Source organism: Sturnira hondurensis, unplaced genomic scaffold, assembly GCF_014824575.4.
Source record: "Sturnira hondurensis isolate 20B ecotype Veracruz unplaced genomic scaffold, ASM1482457v3 Scaffold0007406, whole genome shotgun sequence".
Classification (NCBI taxonomy): Eukaryota; Metazoa; Chordata; class Mammalia; order Chiroptera; family Phyllostomidae; genus Sturnira; species Sturnira hondurensis.
In genome coordinates this window covers 15533497-15552147 of record NW_028080037.1, presented here as the reverse complement: position 1 = coordinate 15552147, position 18651 = coordinate 15533497, and the positions used below count along the sequence as shown (strand labels likewise).

Below are 18651 nucleotides of genomic sequence, written 5' to 3'. Positions count from 1 at the left end.
TACAGATGAGAAAACGGAACTTTAACTGCTCTAAGGCACAAGGGAGTATGAGAAGGCACCAGATGTTAAACCCAGTTCTGTGATTTTATGAAATCTGCAGCATCACAAATATAATTAGTAACCCAACTTCTACTTCCTTCCCCAGTCCACTGGGTGAGCTGTTTCCTTTTTCATGGTTCAGTTCTCACATCACCTCCTCTGCAAAGTCTGTCCTGCCCCTCTCCTTTCTCCAGCTGAGTTAGCTGTTTCTTGCTTGGTGCTTCCATGGGCCCTGGCAGCCCCAGGGAAACTTCCTGTTAAAATTCCCTTTCTAATTCCCCTTGAAAAAAATCAGGAGATTGTCAATACCGTGTCTGAATCTTTGCACGGCGGCAACTACCAGAGTTGAGTGGTGTGTCCCCTTTTCTCCCCAGCTTTCAGATGAAGCACTGCTTCTCCATTCCCTTGAAGACCTCACCCCTCTGGGATAGCATCCACCTCCACCACCGTCGCCTGTGTGTGTTTTCTGCCTGGAGCCCTAATGTCTCTGTACTCTGATTTGTTTCTGAGTCTCTCTTGCCTCCAGACAGCCACCCCTGGAAAGGAAAAGATGGCGTTTTCCCTCCCTCCCCCCACTCCCCATCTGGCCACATCTGCTATGTTCAGCATGTGACCAAGTGAGTGAACCAAAGGAATGGTTAAAGCCAAGCTGTAGGTCCAGGTCCGCTGCAGCCATTTATTTGTTACTTGCCACTGAACACAAGGTGTAACTGCATTGTCATCTCAGAGAGCAGCATCTTCTGTGGTGGCCAGAGACAGGAAAACCCCCTTCAGCAATGCAGGTGCTTTCCTCTCTGAATATAGATTGTTTTTATATAATTCCCTTGGCTGTGACAGGACTCCCCTTGGCTTCTGTGTAGAAATGAGTTAACAGCAGCTCTAAGATTGCACATCCTTAGATCTATTTGGAAGGTTGGCCCTTGGTGCCTAAGAACTTGTATCTGGAGACTGTTTCCCTATGCCCAGAACTGATAAGAGTGGTCCTGTCTGCCTAAATTGTACAAACAATGTAGCTTATGTTGGAAACTTGTTTTCCTTCTGGGAACCTGGAATTCTGGCACATGCTAAACAGGGAGTGTTTATGTTTCCAGCGCCCAAGAATGCTCTGGGTCCTGAGACTCTGAGGAGCTTCCCTTGCACTCAACATTTGCTAGTGGATATGTGTTGTCTCGTCTTGTTGCTGGGGGAGCTAAGCATGTCCTGTGTGACTGGGTGACTCCGCTGGGAGAGGACTTGGAATCTGGTGCCTGGTTTCCATCAGATTTCACTCCATGTGCCGTTTTCCTTTGTTGATTTAGCTTTGTCTTCGTTCTCTGTAATAAATCATAGCCATGAGTAGGACGATATGAGTCCTGTGGGTGTTCCTGATGAGTTGTTGAACCTGGGGGTGGTCTTGGGGACACCTGACACAGCTTCTTTCTGCGTGTCTGAACCCCATTTCCCCTCTTCCTTGAAGCCTTCTTCCCTGGTTATTGTACCTGGGAGCCATCCCTCCCTAGGCCCAGGGAAACTGTATGCTCAGGCCACATCCTGCCTCTGCTTGGCATGGTGCAGGCCCTGGCAAGTGGCCCCTCTTGTAAAAGTTGTTTAATCCTCTTGGCTTGTACTTAATCTTAGTGGGTTCAGCCTTCCTAAGAGCACAAGCTTTACAGAGAGATCTAGGTTTCAATCCCAGCTCTTGACGGTCTTACCTCCTGAAAACTTGTTTCTTCATGTGTAAAACAAGTTGAATTGGGTTTAATTTGACGGATTCATGCAAAGTACTGCACACTGTAATTGTACAGCAAGTGGGAACTTTTATTATTGCTTTGGTTGTTGGTGTAAAAGTCCTCTCCCCAATTAGACGGAAAGCATCCAACTGTTCTGTGTATCTCACCAGGGCAGAGCATTCTTTTACAAAAAGAATGCCTAAAACTTTATTGAAAGGATAGTATTTCTTCTATAGTAGAAGACATGACTTTGTTGCCAAAATGAAAATGATACAAGTAGTCCCTGTCATTTAAAAAAATCACATTTGAGGCCTGGCTGTTATAGCTCAGTGGACTGAGTGCATGCCTGGGAAGCAAAGGGTCGCTGGTTTGATTCCCTGTCAGGACACATGCCTGGGTTGCAGGCCATGTCCCCAGTAGGGGGCACACAAGAGGCAACCATACATTGATGTTTTTCTCCCTCTCTTTCTCCCTCCCTTCCCTTCTCTCTAAAAAGAAATAAATAAAATCTTTAAAAAAAAGAAATGCTAAAAATTCCTTTAAAAAAAGACATTAAAAAACCCCACATTTGAGTGCTTACTGTGTGCCACTCACTGTGCTAATTTGCATAGGTAATTTATTTCATTTAACCTTCACAACAACCCTGTGAAATAGGTACTTTTATTGCCATCATTTTAAAGAAGAAATGAAGCTTGGCACAATGACGGACTCACAGCCAATAAGTGGCAGAGCCAGGCTTAAAACCCAGGTGTACTAGTCAAGCTCAAACTGCAATAACAAAATACCATAGACTAGGTGGTTAAAAGGCAGAAATTAATTTTCTCAGAGACTGGAGGCTCAAGTCCAAGATCCAGGTGCCGACAGGGTCAGTTTCAGTTTCTGGGGAGGAGTCTCTTCCTGACTTGTACACGGCAGGCTTCTTTTGGGCTTTCTCACAGGGCCTTGCACAAGGGCATGAGAGTGAACAAGAGAGCTCTCTGGTGTCTTTAAAAAAAAAATTAAAAAGTTGATTTTTAGAGAAAGGGTGAGAAAGAGAGAAACATGGACTTGTTATTCCACTTATTTATGCTTTCATTGGTTGCTTTCTTGTGTGTGCTGAGTGGGGATTGAACCCACAAACTTGACATATCAGGATGACACTCTAATCAACTGAGCTACCCCACCAGGGCTCTGCTGTCTTTTGTTGTGAGGATACTGATCCTATAGGATCAGGGCCTCACTTTCATGACCTCATTTAACCTTAACTACTTTCGTACAGGTACCATCTTTAAATACAACTACAATAGGGGGTGAGGGCTTCCACGCAGGAATTTTTGGGGTGGGGAACACACGTGGTCCATAACAACATGACTGTCTGACACCAGATTGGACAGAGTCTCAAAATAGAGAAGACCTCTGATTTGTTCAGACACTGTATTAGCAGTATGTGGGCTTGAGAGGTGGGTGCTTAATTTGCTTCACTGAGTCAGAAACTTTAATCCACATAGGGCTGCTAACCTCTCAAATATCTAGAAGCATGCCTCCCATAGGGCTTGGTCAGGGAATACTTTCAAGTGTTCTTGGCGTTAGGAGTCCAGCTACACTTAAGGGTTTAGACTAAAAGGGAAAGAATTTGGAAGAGGGGGAAAAAAGTAATCCCACTGACTTAGAAGTCGTGACTCAGAAATAAAGTCTTTTTTCTTTATTCCCCAAGTCAGAAATAATTTACTGGAAAGCCCAGTGACCTTTCCAGTTGAAGGCAACAGGTGAGGAAGTATTTCTTTGAAGTTCCTCCAGAGATGTCATTTGAGACAACATTTATCTGAGTTCTTTTTTGTGGTCAGATGGTTTTGGTCCTGATCACTGTTCTGAAGAAGGAATGAAGGCTGCCTAGGGAAGTGTGTCAAACCCTCCTTTCATCTCCTTCTTTGCCGAAGAACCAAATTTAATCGGCACCTTTGCTTGCATTGTAATTATTTACTTAAAGGACTCCTTGTATGTTTTCTACCAAGTAACTCATTCTCCTTGTAAACTGTGAGAGGTTGGAGATTGGACTGATATTCCCAAGTACCATTAAGCCAGACAGCTGCTCTGGTCAATTTTCCTTCAGAAGATCCATAAGTCCTCAAATATTACTGAATATAACTAGATCAGGATCCAGAAGATATAAATACTTAGACTAGGATGAGGAAGGATGCAAAGGAGCTGTAGTTGTAAGCTGCGGTGGTATGTAGACCGTGGTTCAAAACCCTGAATTTTTACAATTATAAACAAGCAATTCTCTCCAAGAGTTTGAACATTGTTTGCTGGAATTTTTAAATCAGAATTTTCTCTTCTAATCTTCTTTGATCCAGAGACTTAAAAAATGCTTTTTTTCTTTCTGGAAATGAATCAAGAACTAAAACTGAATTTCCAGAATTCCAAAAGGGGAAGTGGAGTTGCTTCAGGTTGGATTAGAAGAGCATGGAAATCAGGACAAGAAACTGTCAACTGTCCAGGGAACTTAAAAGTGCTCTGTACGTAGGTGAAGCTGAAAATGTGGTGTTTATTTTTTTAAATTTAAATTTAATTTATTTTTAGAGAGGAAGGAGGAGAAGGAGAGAAACATCAATGTGTGGTTGCCTCTTGCGCCCCCCACTGGGGACCTGGCCCACAACCCAGGCATGTGCCCTGATTGGGAATGGAACCAACAACCCCTTGCTTCCCAGGCAGCACTCAATCCTGAAAATGTGGTTAGTGAGTCTTGATAATATTAACTACATTTTGAAATGTAGGCCAAAGACTCCTAGGCAGCTTTCATGGTTACCAAACAGGATGCCTGGAAGGCCATGCTAATAGGAGGGCCATCGGTGAAGGAAGATGTGGTTCTAGGGCAAAGGTGGGCAAGCCCATGGCTAAATCTAGTTCAATGCCTGTTTTGTAAGTAAAGTGCTACAATGGCAAGTTAAGTAGTTACAACACAAAGCCCACGAAGCCTAGAATGTTTACTACCTGGCCCTTTGCAAAAGAAATTTGCCAACCCCCTCCTCGGGCCTCCAGTGGGCCCATCCCTACCTCCTCATCCACTGGCCTAGCTGGGGGCATGGTGTATCGGCATCACATGAAAAAACTGACCCCTCAAACTCTGACGAGGCTGTTTCTGCTGGCATGACAAACTTTGCCATCCATTTATGCTTGAGCCAGAGGTTTAATTAAGATGATATATGCAGGTAAAACATATCCAGTCTCAATTAGCAGAAGCCAGCCAAGAAATATACAAGAACTTTATTTTTAAAACTTTAGAACTAGCAACAATTAGAGGGGAATCTTCTTTAACTTGATCTTTTCTTCTACGTTTGAAAAGTATCTCATCTTTGTTAAAATTTCCTTGGCTTTTTCAAAATCATCTGAAATAAACAGAGACATTAGTGTGAGACTTCAACTCAAGCAAGAATAAAGCTGTCTATTGACTAAAGCAGCTGGATTCAAGTTGAGTCCCAGCCTCTGGAGGGCTGATCAATTACTCAATATGTCTGACCAAGAGACACCTGGATTATTAAGGGGTGGGGGTGGGGGGGGTGGGAGTATCTAAAACAAGGCAAAAGCATGCTTATTTACTAGGTTCAGACTTTAAATAAGAGAAGCCAGTTCTCTTTAGTGCAGTTCCCAAGTAATAAATGGTTATGTTTTGAGAGCTTTCCTGTACCACACATGGTGGTTTAACCCTGAGGAAGATGGGGAAGAGCTGGGGAAGAACTGTCTCTGTACCTCAGTACTGGGAACGAAGCCCTTAAACCAGTGGTTCTCGACTGAGGGTGATTTTGTGCCCACTGGGAGACATTTGGCAGTGTCTGGGGACAGTTTCCGTTGTCTCAACTGGGAAGGTGACACTGACACCTAGTGGAGAGAGTCCAGGGCACTGCTAAACATCCGACGGTGCAGTGGACAGCCCCTTCCGCTGAGAATTATCTGGCCAACATGCTGGTAGTGCGGAGGTTGAGAAAGTCTGACTTAAGATGTATGTAAAACTAAATGGCATACTGTTATGTTCACATGTGGTTACAACTATCAAGAAAAGCAAGGAAATGATTAACACAAAATTCAGGAGCATGGTTACAGTGGAAGGGGATGCAATTGCACAGGGCCTACTGGGGGCTTGGAAGGCAGTGGACATGTTCTTCATTTATTTTATTTTATTATTATTTTTGTATTTACAAAAGTTCTTGTTTTTTTTAAAGATTGTATTTATTTATCTTTAGAGGGGAAGGGAAGGAGAGAGGGAGAGAGATATCAATGTATGGTTGTCTCTCATGCATCCCCCGCTGGGAACTGGCCTGCAACCCAGGTATGTGCCCTGACTGGGAATCAAACCGCGATACTCTGGTTCGAAGGCCTATGCTCAATTCACTGAGCTACGCCAGCCAGGGCTACAAAAGTTCTTTTGTGACAAAATACACGTAACATAAAATTTACCACTGTAACCATTTTTACCTGTAGAGTTCAGTGGCATTAAGTATATTGACATTGTTTTGCAGCCCATTCCACCGTTTAGCCACAGACCTCTTCTCACCCTGCAAACCTGAAACACCGCCTAGGAAACACGAACTTCCAACCCCCAACCCCCCGCCCCATCACTCCGACACCCGGAAACTTCCGTCCCACTATGTCTCTGTGAGTATGACTACTCATGTCCGTGGGACCACACAGTATTTATCTTTTCGTGACTAGTTTATTACACTTAGCATAATATCCTTGAAGTTCATCCATGTTGTAGTGTGTATCAGAATTTCCTGCCTTTTTTAAGGCTGAATGATATTCCATTGTATGTATACACACACACCATATTTTGTTTATCCATTCAACTATTGATAGATGGACACTTGGGATGCTTCCACCCGTTAGCCATTGTGAAAAATCCTATGAACACAGGTGTCAACCAAAATTGTTCTTGACCAAACTCTAGCCGGGTTCCCCTGAGCTCTCTTCTTAACTAGGCCTCGACCTTAACCTATACTAACAAACACTAACAGAGCTTCTAATAGCTCTTAGCTTCTTAGCTTCTGATCTTAGCTTCTCTGAAAGTGCCTGCCTGAGTAAATTCAAGGCTGCCCCCAAATTTGCCATTTATTGCAGCCAATACCTGAAGGCAGGGCCCCTATTTCCCAGGCTCCATGGGAGGGTAGGAGCCCAACTTCAGTGAGTGCCAGTTAGCAAACCCAGATGGGTTTCACATGGACCAAGTCCCCCATTCCTTTTTCTGGAATTTCCCACTTCCCTGCCTCTAGGGAACCTCTGTGCATCACCACCCCCACTCCCTCCTTCTCCTATTAAAATGCCCAGTCACAAATTGAAGTTGAGTTTAGCTTAAACTGGACTATTTTTTTAAAAAGATTTTATTTATTTTATTTTTTAGAGAGGGGAAGGGAGAAAGAGCGGGAGAGAAACATCAGCGTGTGGTTGCCTCTTGCACACTCCCTACTGGGGACCTGGCCCACAACTCAAGCATGTGCCCTAGACTGGGAATTGAACCAGCGACCCTTTGATTTGCAGGCCAGCACTCAACCACTGAGCCACACCAGCCAGGGCACACTGGGCTCATTTCCCTATTCCAATAGTTATTACTGATAAAAATCTGTACTTTGAACTTGAATGTCTGGCTTTATCTTTGACAATTCCTCGGCACTGTGACTTGGATCTGGATTGAAAACACCGTCGGGCCCTTGGGCCCTTGGTAGTAACAACCAGACCTTTCAACAAGCAGAGACCTTGGCCTAATCTTTAGTCTGATGCTCATTTGGGTATCCTGTGGTGAGTCCAACTTCAATTCCCCAGGCAAACTTCTGTTGAAGTACATATAGTGAGGACAGATCTGGAGTCTTATGATTCTGACTACACTCTCTAAAGCTGGGTCCGAGTCCCAGGATTCTTTTGAAAGGTATCCGCTAGGCTAGAATTTTTCCTGGCTCCTTGTTTCCAGTGAGGACTGACTCCTGGGCTGGAGATTTTCTTCTTCCTGGCTCCCTGCAAGGCCTCTTTGTTCTCTCTGTTTGAGTCTGCGCCTCCATGGGAACTTCTCAGTCCACTGAAGCCTCCCTTGTCCAACTCCTGCTGGCAGTACGTCACCATGGTGCTCTGTGCATTTCTTAGATAGCATGACTTTACCTAGGAAATCTTGGAATTTCTGTGGCTTCTTTGAGAAACTTAAGATCTCCCCAAACTATCTCCTCCAAGACTTGTCCTTCCTGTCCCTCCCACTCCTTCTTCCTCCTTTAGCACCTTGCCTTGCATCCTTTGTTATGTCCCCTTCCAAGCCCCTACCTCCTCCACTGCTCCGTTCACCCTGCCAGTCCTTTCCTTTCCCACCCCCACCCCTCAACTCCCTGTAGTTCCTGGAACTTTGGACTACCTGTCCCTACTGGGAGCTCTCAAGGGGCTCAGGAACCCCAAAAGCAACAATCTGAAGCTGAATAAGGAAAAAAAAATAAACAGACATTTAGTCCACAGCTTACATAAGATTACATATCAAGACAAAAACAAAACAAACAAAAAAATTTTGAAGGTTTTTTCCCCCCAGAAATATTGGGGAAATACTTCAGCCCTTATATTGAGTAGGTAACCTTTAACTTCCTCCATTGCCAGAAACTCAATTTGGATAAATATACAAAATGGAGCAAAAACAAGAACCACTCTATATGTAAACTAATGAGTTTTATATTATTGTATTTATTTATGCCTGACTTATGGCTAAAATCTTAGAATGAAAACCATAAGATCTCTATTTGCTTTGGCCGGTCTTATGTTTACATATATAAACAATATTTTCCTACCTCCCGATGCTATATTACCAAATTAATTTATAAAACTCCTTAAAGGAGTTGTATCCTGCCCTGGCCAGTGTGGCTTCTTCAGTTGGAGCATCGTCCCCTGACTGAAAGGTTGTGGGTTCAGTCCCAGGTTCGGGTGAGTATGGGAGGTAAACTAATTACTGCTTCTCTCGTATCGATGTTTCTCTCCCTTCCTCACTCTCTAAAAGCAATGAAAGAAATGTCCTTGGGTGAGGATAAAAAAAATAAAATAAAGAAGGAAGAGTTGTATCCTAATTGGTTTAGAGCAAAATAAAATTTATATAAATAAAATCATCCTAAAATACCCAGAAATATAGGAACTAGTTCAAATGTTTTTCAGTTTCACATAATTTAGATAAATCTTTGGTAAATAAGACTTAGTTTGATATTGTTGGTTTAATAAAATAGGTATGCCTTCAGAGTTGGCAACAGTAAATAAAATGCAAACAAATGTTTTTATTCTACTTTGGTTTACCAGTCAAATAAACTAATATTGTATTAGATATTTAAGGTTATAGAAATGATAAAATTGACATTACTCAAATTAAATTATTTTGAAAAACTATTTCAACAATAATTGTGGGCTTTTAAAAAGATTTTATTTATTTTTATAGACAGAGTAAAAGGGAGGGAGACATCAATGTGTGGTTGCCTCTCATGAGCCCCCCAACTGGGGACCCGGGCTGCAACCCAGGCATGTGCCCTTACCAGGATTCAAACTGGTAACCCCTTGGTTCGCAAGCCTGTACTCAATTCACTGAGCCACACCAGTAAGGGCAATAATTGTGTTTTAGAATTAGTCACCTAAAAATCTTTTCCAAAATCTTTTTGGCAATTTACAACCTTAGAGATATGCTAAGCTAAGTTAAATAATAGATATTCATTAAGTATCTAATCTCTAAATAAGATACAGTTCTAAACCATTCATTATTAAGCATTAGTTTTAGTTTATATACTTTGGCTTCTTATTTTATATGGTCTAGAAAAGCCAAAGATATTTGGGTCTGTTAATAAACATGTTCTCACTACATTAAAAAATGTATCAGAAAAAGCATATATCTCTAGAGATTGTGAGGTGGTATATTCATAAAATTTGCTAATCTGCTTATAGAATTCTGGTATATAATAGTCCTCAATTTTCTACTTTCCAGTTTTCTCTGTAAAATAAAGATTACTAGCCCTGGCTGGTGTAGCTCAGTGGATTGAGCGCGGGCCTGTGAACCAGACGATTGCGGTTCGCTTCCTAGTCAGGGCACATGCCTGGGTTGCAGGCCAGTTCCCAGCAGGGGACCCACAAGAGGCAACCATACATTGACATTTCTCTCCCTCTCTCCTTCCCTTCCCCTCTAAAGATAAATAAATAAAATCTTTTAAAACAACAAAAAAAGATTACTAATAGTTAAATTTATAATCATTGTATAAAAACAAAACTACTACAAACAATAAGAGTGAAGGGAAACAACTTTGTATACAAAGTATGGAAGAAAAGTAGGATGTGTTTTTATATGAAAAGTATGCAAGGAAAGGAGAAATGTGTTTCTGTTAAGATAAAGAAGAAAGTGGTTTTTGTCCTGAAGTAGAATGTGAAAGAGTGAAAGAGCTGGATAAAACCTGAATGGGTATTAAAAAATGTTGTGTGTTTGTGGAAAAGGAAATGTTTATGTTGTGATGTCAAAGCTGGCTAAGATTCAGTGGATTTATATATAAAGTGTACTGACACAGAACCAGAGTTTGGTTTTCTCTCTGTCAAAATTACAAAGTTTCTTGAATTATTGGTCTGCTCTTAATAAAAGACTTTAAGAGGCATTTCTTTAGTTTTAGAAATTAAAACATGTATTCTGTGTCTTCTCAAGAAATTTCCTGTGCTTCATGTTGTCCTTATCGTGGCCTTGATTACTGAAGAGAACCAAATCTTATTTTTCAAAGAGCTAAGGTTTTTTCCTCTCTTCTTACCTCCTATAATTGTCTTTGAAATCTTTTTTCTTTTAAAGATTTTATTTATTTATCTTTAGAGGGAAAGGGAAGGAGAGAGAAGGAGAGAAATATCAATGTATGGTTGCCTCTCGTGAGTTCCCTGCTGAGAACTGGCCTGCAACCCAGGCATGTGCCCTGACTGGGAATCGAACCACGCTCAATCCACTGAACTACGCCAGCTAGGGCAGCTGTGTTATTTATTTTTAAAGGATTTTGTTTATTTTTAGGGAAAGGGGAAGGGAGGGAGAAAGAGAGGGAAAGAAACATCAGTGTGTGGTTGCCTCTCACATGGCCTCAAATGGGGACCTGGCCTGCAACCCAGGCATGTGCCCTGACAGGGAATAGAACTAGTGACTCTTTGATTCACAGCCTGTGCTCAATCCACTGAGCTACACCAGCCAGGGCAGCTGTGTTATTTTTAAAATGAACTTTCATCACATCTTTAACTATGGTCACTTTAAGTCTTTTCTTATCCACAGATAGATGTTTTACCCTACTGCTTTCCTAAAAGCTACTGTAACCAGCTGCAGGCCAGACTACTTGTGTTTAACAAAAAGGGACTGTCTTGAAGACCCATGAAAAAGGACTGTGCCAGGTGCTCTGGTGAACAGGCTTCTGATGGCATTGACTGAATAACTTTGATATCAAACCAGTAAACTAAGTCAGGATTTCTAAAAGCCAATGGGTTCATAAAACTGTTAACCCAAGACCAAGCAGAATAAAATTAATCACATGGGACTGAGTTAACTGATAAATTATAGTCATTTAAAAATGACTATAATTTGACTGAGTGTGGGCCTGTGAACCAGAGTATCACGGTTCTATTCCCAGCCAGGGCACATGCCTGGGTTGCAGGCCAGTTCCCAGCAGGGAACGCATGAGAGGCAACCATACATTGATATTTCTCTCCTTCTCTCCTTCCCTTCCCTTCTAAAGATAAATAAATTTTAAAAAATCTTTAAAAAAATGACTATAATTTTTAAAAGATGTTATTTATTTATTTTAGAGAAAGGGGCGGGAGAGGGAAAGGGAGAGGAACACTGATGTCAGAGAGAAATATCAATTGGTTGCCTCTTATACATGCCCTCCCCAGGGACCAAGCCTGCAACCTAGGCATGTGCCCTGACTGGGAATTGAACTGGCAACCTTTTACTTTGAGGGACAACACCCAACCAATGGAGCCACACTGTTCTGGATGACTATAATTTTTAATGTATTTTTTGTTTGAAGTACGGCTGGCTCTTAAATGCCCTATTTTCCAGATATAAAAAAAACCCTCATTCTGTTTTTCTCTTAAGCTACCTCCTTTTCTCCCTGCCCAATTCCTCAAAAAATTGGAAACTATTATTGGCTATTTATTTTCATAGCAATATAGTTATTTGCATAGGTTTCATCAGAATCTGTCCTCTTTGGGATAGGACAGAATTATAAAGGTTTTGACTGGGATGCCATATTTGAAAGTGAAGAATAAAATCGGATATGGCCAGACAGTTTTAAGGAGCTAAGGCTAACTCTTTGCATCCAATGCTTACAAAACCCTTTTGAGAAAACTGGCCTGGTATCTGGTTAGAGAGGTCTCAGCCTTACAGTGGGTAAGTAAGGTAACTTCCTGGTAGGCTCAGGAAACAGGATATTTCAGGGACTTAGAGAAGAGAGGAATTGATCCACTGAAGGTGATGCCTGATAGAGGATGCTTGGCTTGACTTCCTAGCCCTGAGAGTTTAAAGTCCAACCTGAGATTCCTTATAGAAAGTTCCAAAAAGAAAACTTAAAAGGGCCTGTATGGTCAATTGCCATTCTTGCTGGAGTTACATAAATAATCAATGCAAACTTAATGAAAACTAAAACTATTTTTTAAACAAGAATCATCTTACTTTATCTTTGATTACAAAGAGGGGTGACTATGGAGAGAAATTTTATGTTTCAGTGGAAAAGTATAACACACCCTTGTGGGTTATCCTAATCTAGACTTGTTCATTATCTTTGAAGTTTTATTTACCTGTAAACTGAACTGGATCTTGCCATCTTACACATTTTGCCAGTCCTTACTAAATCCTCAATTCTTCTAGTTTCCTTCAATATCTGGCCACAGCTCTACAAACTGATGTTTCCAACTTTTCACCCTGCCTCCTGACTTGGTGTCACTAAGAACTAAGACCTGACTCTTGTAGTTGCCCCTTTCCTCCAGAATCTGAGAAAGTCCTACAAACTGAAGCCTGATATCTTAGAGCTACTGGTACATGGGCCACCCAGAACTCCTGCATGTTCCATGCTCTGCTCTGAGAAGTAACCATGACTGTGGCAATGATATCTTTGCCATCGCTACATTCAAACTTATCAACCAGGAAATCCATCAGATTGCTGCCGCCACCCTCACGTCACCATCTAAAAATGCTTAAGAGTTCAGTGTTTTCTCAAGTGGCTTCATTCTTGGGTGTAGATTCTGCTCCAACTAGTCATCTTTGTTTTTCTTTTTGTTTCCATAGTGATGCTCATTAAATGCTTGATTGCTCACGTTATTCAACAAATGTCCTCTAAATATCATCTCAACAGATGCTTCAGCTAGTTCTTAACAAACAAAAGGCAGTCAGATAAGAAACTGATTTGTATTGTTCAGAGGAAAGAATATCTATTCTTGCTGTCGCTTTCTTACTGTTTGTTCCAGCCAACACGTGCAGATAGGGCACCTGTCTCCCAGGCTCCGTGGGAGGGTAGGAGTCTAATTTTCTAAATTCTGGTTAGCAAACCCAGATCTATTTCACATTGACCAACTCCCCCACTTCCCGCTTTCTGGAATTTTCCACTTCTCTGACTCTGCCTAGCCCCTGTGCACCCCTTCCCTATTTCCTCATCCTCTCTTCAAAGTGCCCAGTCACATGACAACAACAAAAAAAAAAGAAAAAAAGAAAAACTTTAAAAATAAAAAATAAAGTGCCCAGTCACAAATCAAAGTTGAGTTTAATTCATGCTGGACTCTTCCCTACTGCAATACTTATTACTGATTCGAAACTTTCTGCTTTAATTAATGTCTGTTTACCTTTGACAGAGCACAGATATCTTTTTGAGTCCCTGCTGTCAACTCTTTAGGTATATACCCAGCAAAGGTAGAACTGCTGAATTGTACGGCAATTCTATTTTTAACTTTTTCGGGAATGCCATATTGTTTTCCCTAGTGGCTGCACTAATTTACATTCCCAACATCAGTGCCCAAGGGTTCCAACTTCTCCACATCCTCGCCAAAACATTTTCTTTTCTACATTTCTGAAAAAATTTACAGTAGCCATCCTAACATGTAAGAGGTGGTATTTCACTGTGGCTTTGATTTTCATTTCCTTCATGGTTAGTGATGTTGAGAACATTTTTAAGTGCTTATTGGCCATTTATATATCTTGTTTGCACATTCTATTTCTTAAGCTGGGTGGTGAGGATATAGGTGGTATTCTGTTATTATCCTTTAAATTGTAATTACACATTCTTTTTAAAAATTATATTTTATAATTAAAAAATAAGTAAAAGTACACAAAGGCACAACAGGAGCTGAGGGTGGGCCCTGGTGGAACACAATCTGACCATCTTAGCCTTTGCGCCGGGTGACATGGGTTTCGGGCGGACACGTGGGGTTCCTGTCTTTTCTGCTGTTAATCTGCATTTCTCATCAGCTTTTCAGAGACCCTCCCAGTGCCTGCTTTTCAGAATCAACTCCTACAGTCTCTGCAAAGTAGGCAGCACACATGTAACCCTGTCCCCATGGCCCTAGCTGACTCTACTGGATTGGACGCTGGCTAAAGTTGGGCCAATCAAATTCTCTCTCCCAGAAACCTAGGGGACTATGGTCAGGCGGTGAAAGGCCGTCTGACTGTTCTTATAAGGTAACAGACCAAGGAGGACTAAGAGTTATCTGGTGGGAGAGGCCACTTTAGGGCACTATATACCGATACAGAAGCAGATAGAAGTGGTTTTTAGAGAGGAGAGGGTGGAATGAAGTACAAGGGACAATAAGCCGAGGGCCTGTCTTGGTTTCAGGCTGCTTTTTGGTTCCCACCTTCTGTCCCAGAAAAGCTCGTATCACAATCATTGCCAGGACTTTCTCTTTGGATTCTGGGAGGTGGTCCTGATTCCTTACAATAATTTCCCTTTATCTGGGCTACCCTGAGTGGCTTTCTGCTCCTTGCATTAAAATGAACCCTATGGTAAAGGGCCATTATCTCTTAGTTAAGGGGTGATGCCCGTCAGAAATGGATTGAAAGGTTTTTCTTGCTTAAAAACAGGTAGCGGTGAACATAGTCTCTTCGCTCTGAGAGCCAGGAAAGTGGGGACAAGGGTGAACATTCCACATTTGTAACTTGGGCAGTGCTCTGCTATGGGCCTCTCCTGGGCTTTGCGGAAAACGGGGTATGCAGGCCTCGTCAAACGCCGAATGTGCAGCCTTGCCCTCAGAACCTCCCTGTGTTGGTTTCAGCCCACATCCTTCATCCCATCTTTTCCTGCTTGTTAAAGGGGAATGAAAGGACTTTCTCTCATCTAATCTTTCATTGGCACATGATGACTTCTGGCACACAGCTTCTTTTTCCAGCAAGACTGTGAATCTGAAGGCAGAAATGTACACTCATCTGTATTTAACACATCCCTATGTAACTATCATAGAATGGGTACATAGTAGCTACTTGCGGAATGGATGTTTGCACATCAGTGCTTAAAATTCTTTCCATATTTGAGAATGTCAAGAAATGAAGAGAAGCCCTGGTTTGTGTGGCTCAGTGGATTGAGCACAGGCCTGTGAACCAAAGCATCACTGGTTTAATTCCCAGTCAGGGCACATGCCTGGGTTGCAGGCCAGGTCCTGAGTAGGGGTGTGCTAGAGGCAACTATACACTGATGTTTCACTCCCTCTCTTCCCCATCTCTCTAAAAATAAATAAATAAAATCTTTTAAAAAATTAAAAAAAAAAGGAAGACAGTACCTTGTTCAAAAGCTCTGCTCACACTGTCAGTCAGTTCTTTCTGTTTTGCTGAAAGAGAAAACCATTATCTTAATTTTTCCATTTAAATAGACTCATGACATGAAGACAAGGCTGCATTCCAGAGAGGGAGGGATGTTACAGCTCTGATCTCCAGACAAAATTGGTTTCAGTATACTCAAGAAAAGGATACTCCCTAAATCACTACGATGACCAATATGTATTCTTTACATTCATTTTTCACTTAATGGGAATACACTCATAATAATAAAATCCTTTTGGTGGTATTTTATCTTTTACCTCTGACAATACATTCGATCTCTTTCATGGCAGCTTCACTCTGAGCCTCTGCAAGCTTTTCATTGATATCCATTATTTCCACGAGGAATTGCCTATCCATTTCATAATCTGTTCCTTCGGGAATCTCTACTCCATGGAGCTTTAGCTATTGGGGCACAAAGCAGGGGAAAAAAGTTGTGTTCAAGAAACTAAGGTCAACATCCTAAATCCTACTCACCTTTCCAAACAGAATACTACTCAGGGAAAACGTGAACTATCCTAATAATGAAAGTGTGAGGGCAGTGTGCTGGAAACTCAGACTGAGAAAGGAATGCGTGGATGGGATCCCTTTCTGCTACTTAGAAATGTGTGACCCTGAGGGAGCCATTCTTTCACTTATGAGTTTGAACTAGATATTTGTAAAGATTCTATTAAATCCTAAATTTCTAAGGTACTCATCTCTACCTTCCTCCCAACCCCCCCAAATTACTTTCCTTAACGCCATCTCCATACAAACTTGAAATTTATAGAAAATGGTTTTAAAAAAATGCAATTAGGCAAGTAAGACTAACAGAGACTATTCAGAGAAAAATACACTTACGTAGTATCTTTGGGTCCCTGAATTGGCTCAGGGCTCAAGCGCTTCTCTGCTGAATACAGGGGGACAGCAGGGGTGTCCAACCCCCCGCCCACAGGCTGCATGCAGCTTGGGATGGCTATGAATGCGGCCCAACACAAAATTGTAAATTTAGTTAAAACATTATGAGATTTTTTGTGACTATGTGTCACAATGTATTTAATGCGTGGCCCAAGATAACTCTTCTTCTTCCAGTGTGGCCCAGGGATGCCAAAAGGTTGGACACCCTGCCTTAGTGCAATGGACACCAGGTAGTCACGCATAGAAGGGTTGGGAAATCACCTTACAAGGTATAGTCCCCTACTCAGGGGAGCCAGAAGGGTCTTATAGGCATCATTCACCAGGGTTGAATGCTTCTCTGAGAAGTCCTTTTCAGTCTGTAATGGAGAAGAAGACAGTCTTATTACCATCCAAAGCGGCCATCTTACATTAACTTTCATAAAATACTGATGGGCAGGGGCCTAAGGAAGTAGCCAAAGTGGAACTGGTGTGGGATGAGCTGTATTTATCTTCCACGGATGGGTTCTAATTCTACAGGGCAGGTCCAGGGCCTAGCTGGCTGGGGTCTGGCTGCCACAGGGTGGAGCTGGCTGTCCAGCTCTGTCTTGGTGAGTCAAATAACTTCAAGGCCACAGCCACCCACTCAGAACACACATGTGTTTGGGTATCATTAAGGATGGCCAATGGACTGACTACCTGAGATCTCTGGCTGAAGAAATCTGGGTGGACAAGACGCTGTAGTTGTTGGTACCTACGCTGGAGCTTCGCAGTATCAACTCTGAAGGAACGGTTGCTGGAAGGAAATTGGGAGATAAAATTCATGCGTCAAACATTTCTAGATTTGTGTACTATGGGCCTGGTTCCTGTTCCCATGGGGGAATATGCAATAAACATGCAGACAGGGATAATTCTCCAAAGTGGTGGATGCTTTGAAGAAAATCAGAATAGGGTCAGAGAGAGTGGGAGATGTTGTGGACAAAGCGATGGCATTTGAGCTGAGACCTGAATGATAATGAAGAGTAATCAAAGACACAGGAGAGTCATCTACACACAGGAAACATGCTAGTTTGGCACCCCTGAGGACCTTAAAAGAGTTTTGTTACCACAGTCCATCCTAAGTGCTCAATGACTGGTAGGGGCAGATCCCAGAGATAAGGGGAAGGGGCATTATCAAGTCCCACTACCAAATTTTTCCAAGGCTATGGGGTCCCTTCATCTGTCGCCCAAGGTGTTTGAATTCAATCCTTTTCCGCTTTCCATTCCCAGAGCCTGCCCTATCTAATCAGTTTCTCTCTGCCCAAATTTCACCACCTCTCCAAGCTCCTCAACCTTTGGAGGAACAGGAAAAACACTCATTTCTCAGGCACTCTCCCTCCAATTCTCACGTTTCCCTTAGACTCCGCCCACCATGTTGAGTTTTCCGTGTTTTTACTGCCTTATTTTGGATAATACTTCAGTACTCCCTTCTTTAAAAGTTTCAACCCAACTTTCATTGTTCTAAGCCCATCCCTCCGCTCTCCTTTCTCTAATAGGGTCTTCGAGTAACCCTACCCTCAGGCCGTGCCCCTCAAGTCTCCCTCTCCGTAGCCTCTGGCACTCGATTTTCTCTAACTTCATTCTCTGCAACTCCAGAGTCTAGTCTCCGTTCCTGAAGGGTCGCTATTCAATTTTCTTTTTCCCAGGTCACACTCCATCTTCCATTCTCCTAAACCCCTTCCTCTTCCCCTGGTCTCCAGGGTTCCGCCCACCTATCTAACTAGTCCCACCTTTCTCCCCAGATCTGATCCGCCCTTCCCTCGCGCGACAGCTCTTCACGTCTCTCTTGACCTGCGCGTTTCCCAAAACCGCCCCCCGTACCAGTCCATAAGGCTGAAGTGGTCTCTAGTGGGGTCAGGTGGCTGCAGCGCCTGGCACTGAGGGCAGAAGAACTCGTTCCCCCGAATGAGGTTCCCTGAACCGCCGCAGTTCCAACACTGGGGGGAGTTGTTTCCTTTTAGTGACGCAGCATTGCAGCTTAGTGGTTTCCTTCCGAGGACCCCTGTCAGCCAAAACCCCCCCACCCGGGGCAAGGCCCCGATCCTCCCACCCCACATCTGGCACGCTGCCTATTTCCCCGCGGTCGATCGGGCAGGGGAAACGGAGAGACAGCCACCGGACCAGATTAGTGCTGTTGATTGGCTGGAGCGCTGAGAGGGCGGGATCACTCAGGGGAAACTTGGATTGTGAGTCCCGCTCTACGTTTTAAACTACAAC

General features: G+C 42.7%; 1 protein-coding gene across 4 annotated transcripts; it reads right to left on the bottom strand.

The window, feature by feature from the left end:
* Positions 1–4972: 4972 nt before the first annotated feature.
* On the bottom strand, positions 4973–18557 carry HSCB (HscB mitochondrial iron-sulfur cluster cochaperone). 4 transcript variants are annotated; one of them, XM_037052412.1, is made up of 6 exons: positions 18256–18556; positions 17095–17191; positions 16686–16775; positions 15783–15927; positions 15486–15533; positions 4973–5113 (listed from the first exon to the last, which is right to left on the bottom strand). In XM_037052412.1, the coding sequence occupies exons 1-6, from the start codon at positions 18489–18491 to the stop codon at positions 5022–5024; spliced, it is 708 nt and encodes a 235-aa protein (XP_036908307.1). In that variant the 5' UTR covers positions 18492–18556; the 3' UTR covers positions 4973–5021. The 4 variants fall into 4 exon arrangements, with proteins under 4 accessions (XP_036908307.1, XP_036908310.1, XP_036908308.1 ...); XM_037052413.1 differs by lacking the exon at positions 4973–5113 and adding an exon at positions 5144–5431 and having other exon boundaries at positions 18256–18557; XM_037052415.1 differs by lacking the exons at positions 17095–17191; positions 18256–18556 and having other exon boundaries at positions 16681–16764.
* Positions 18558–18651: the final 94 nt, after the last annotated feature.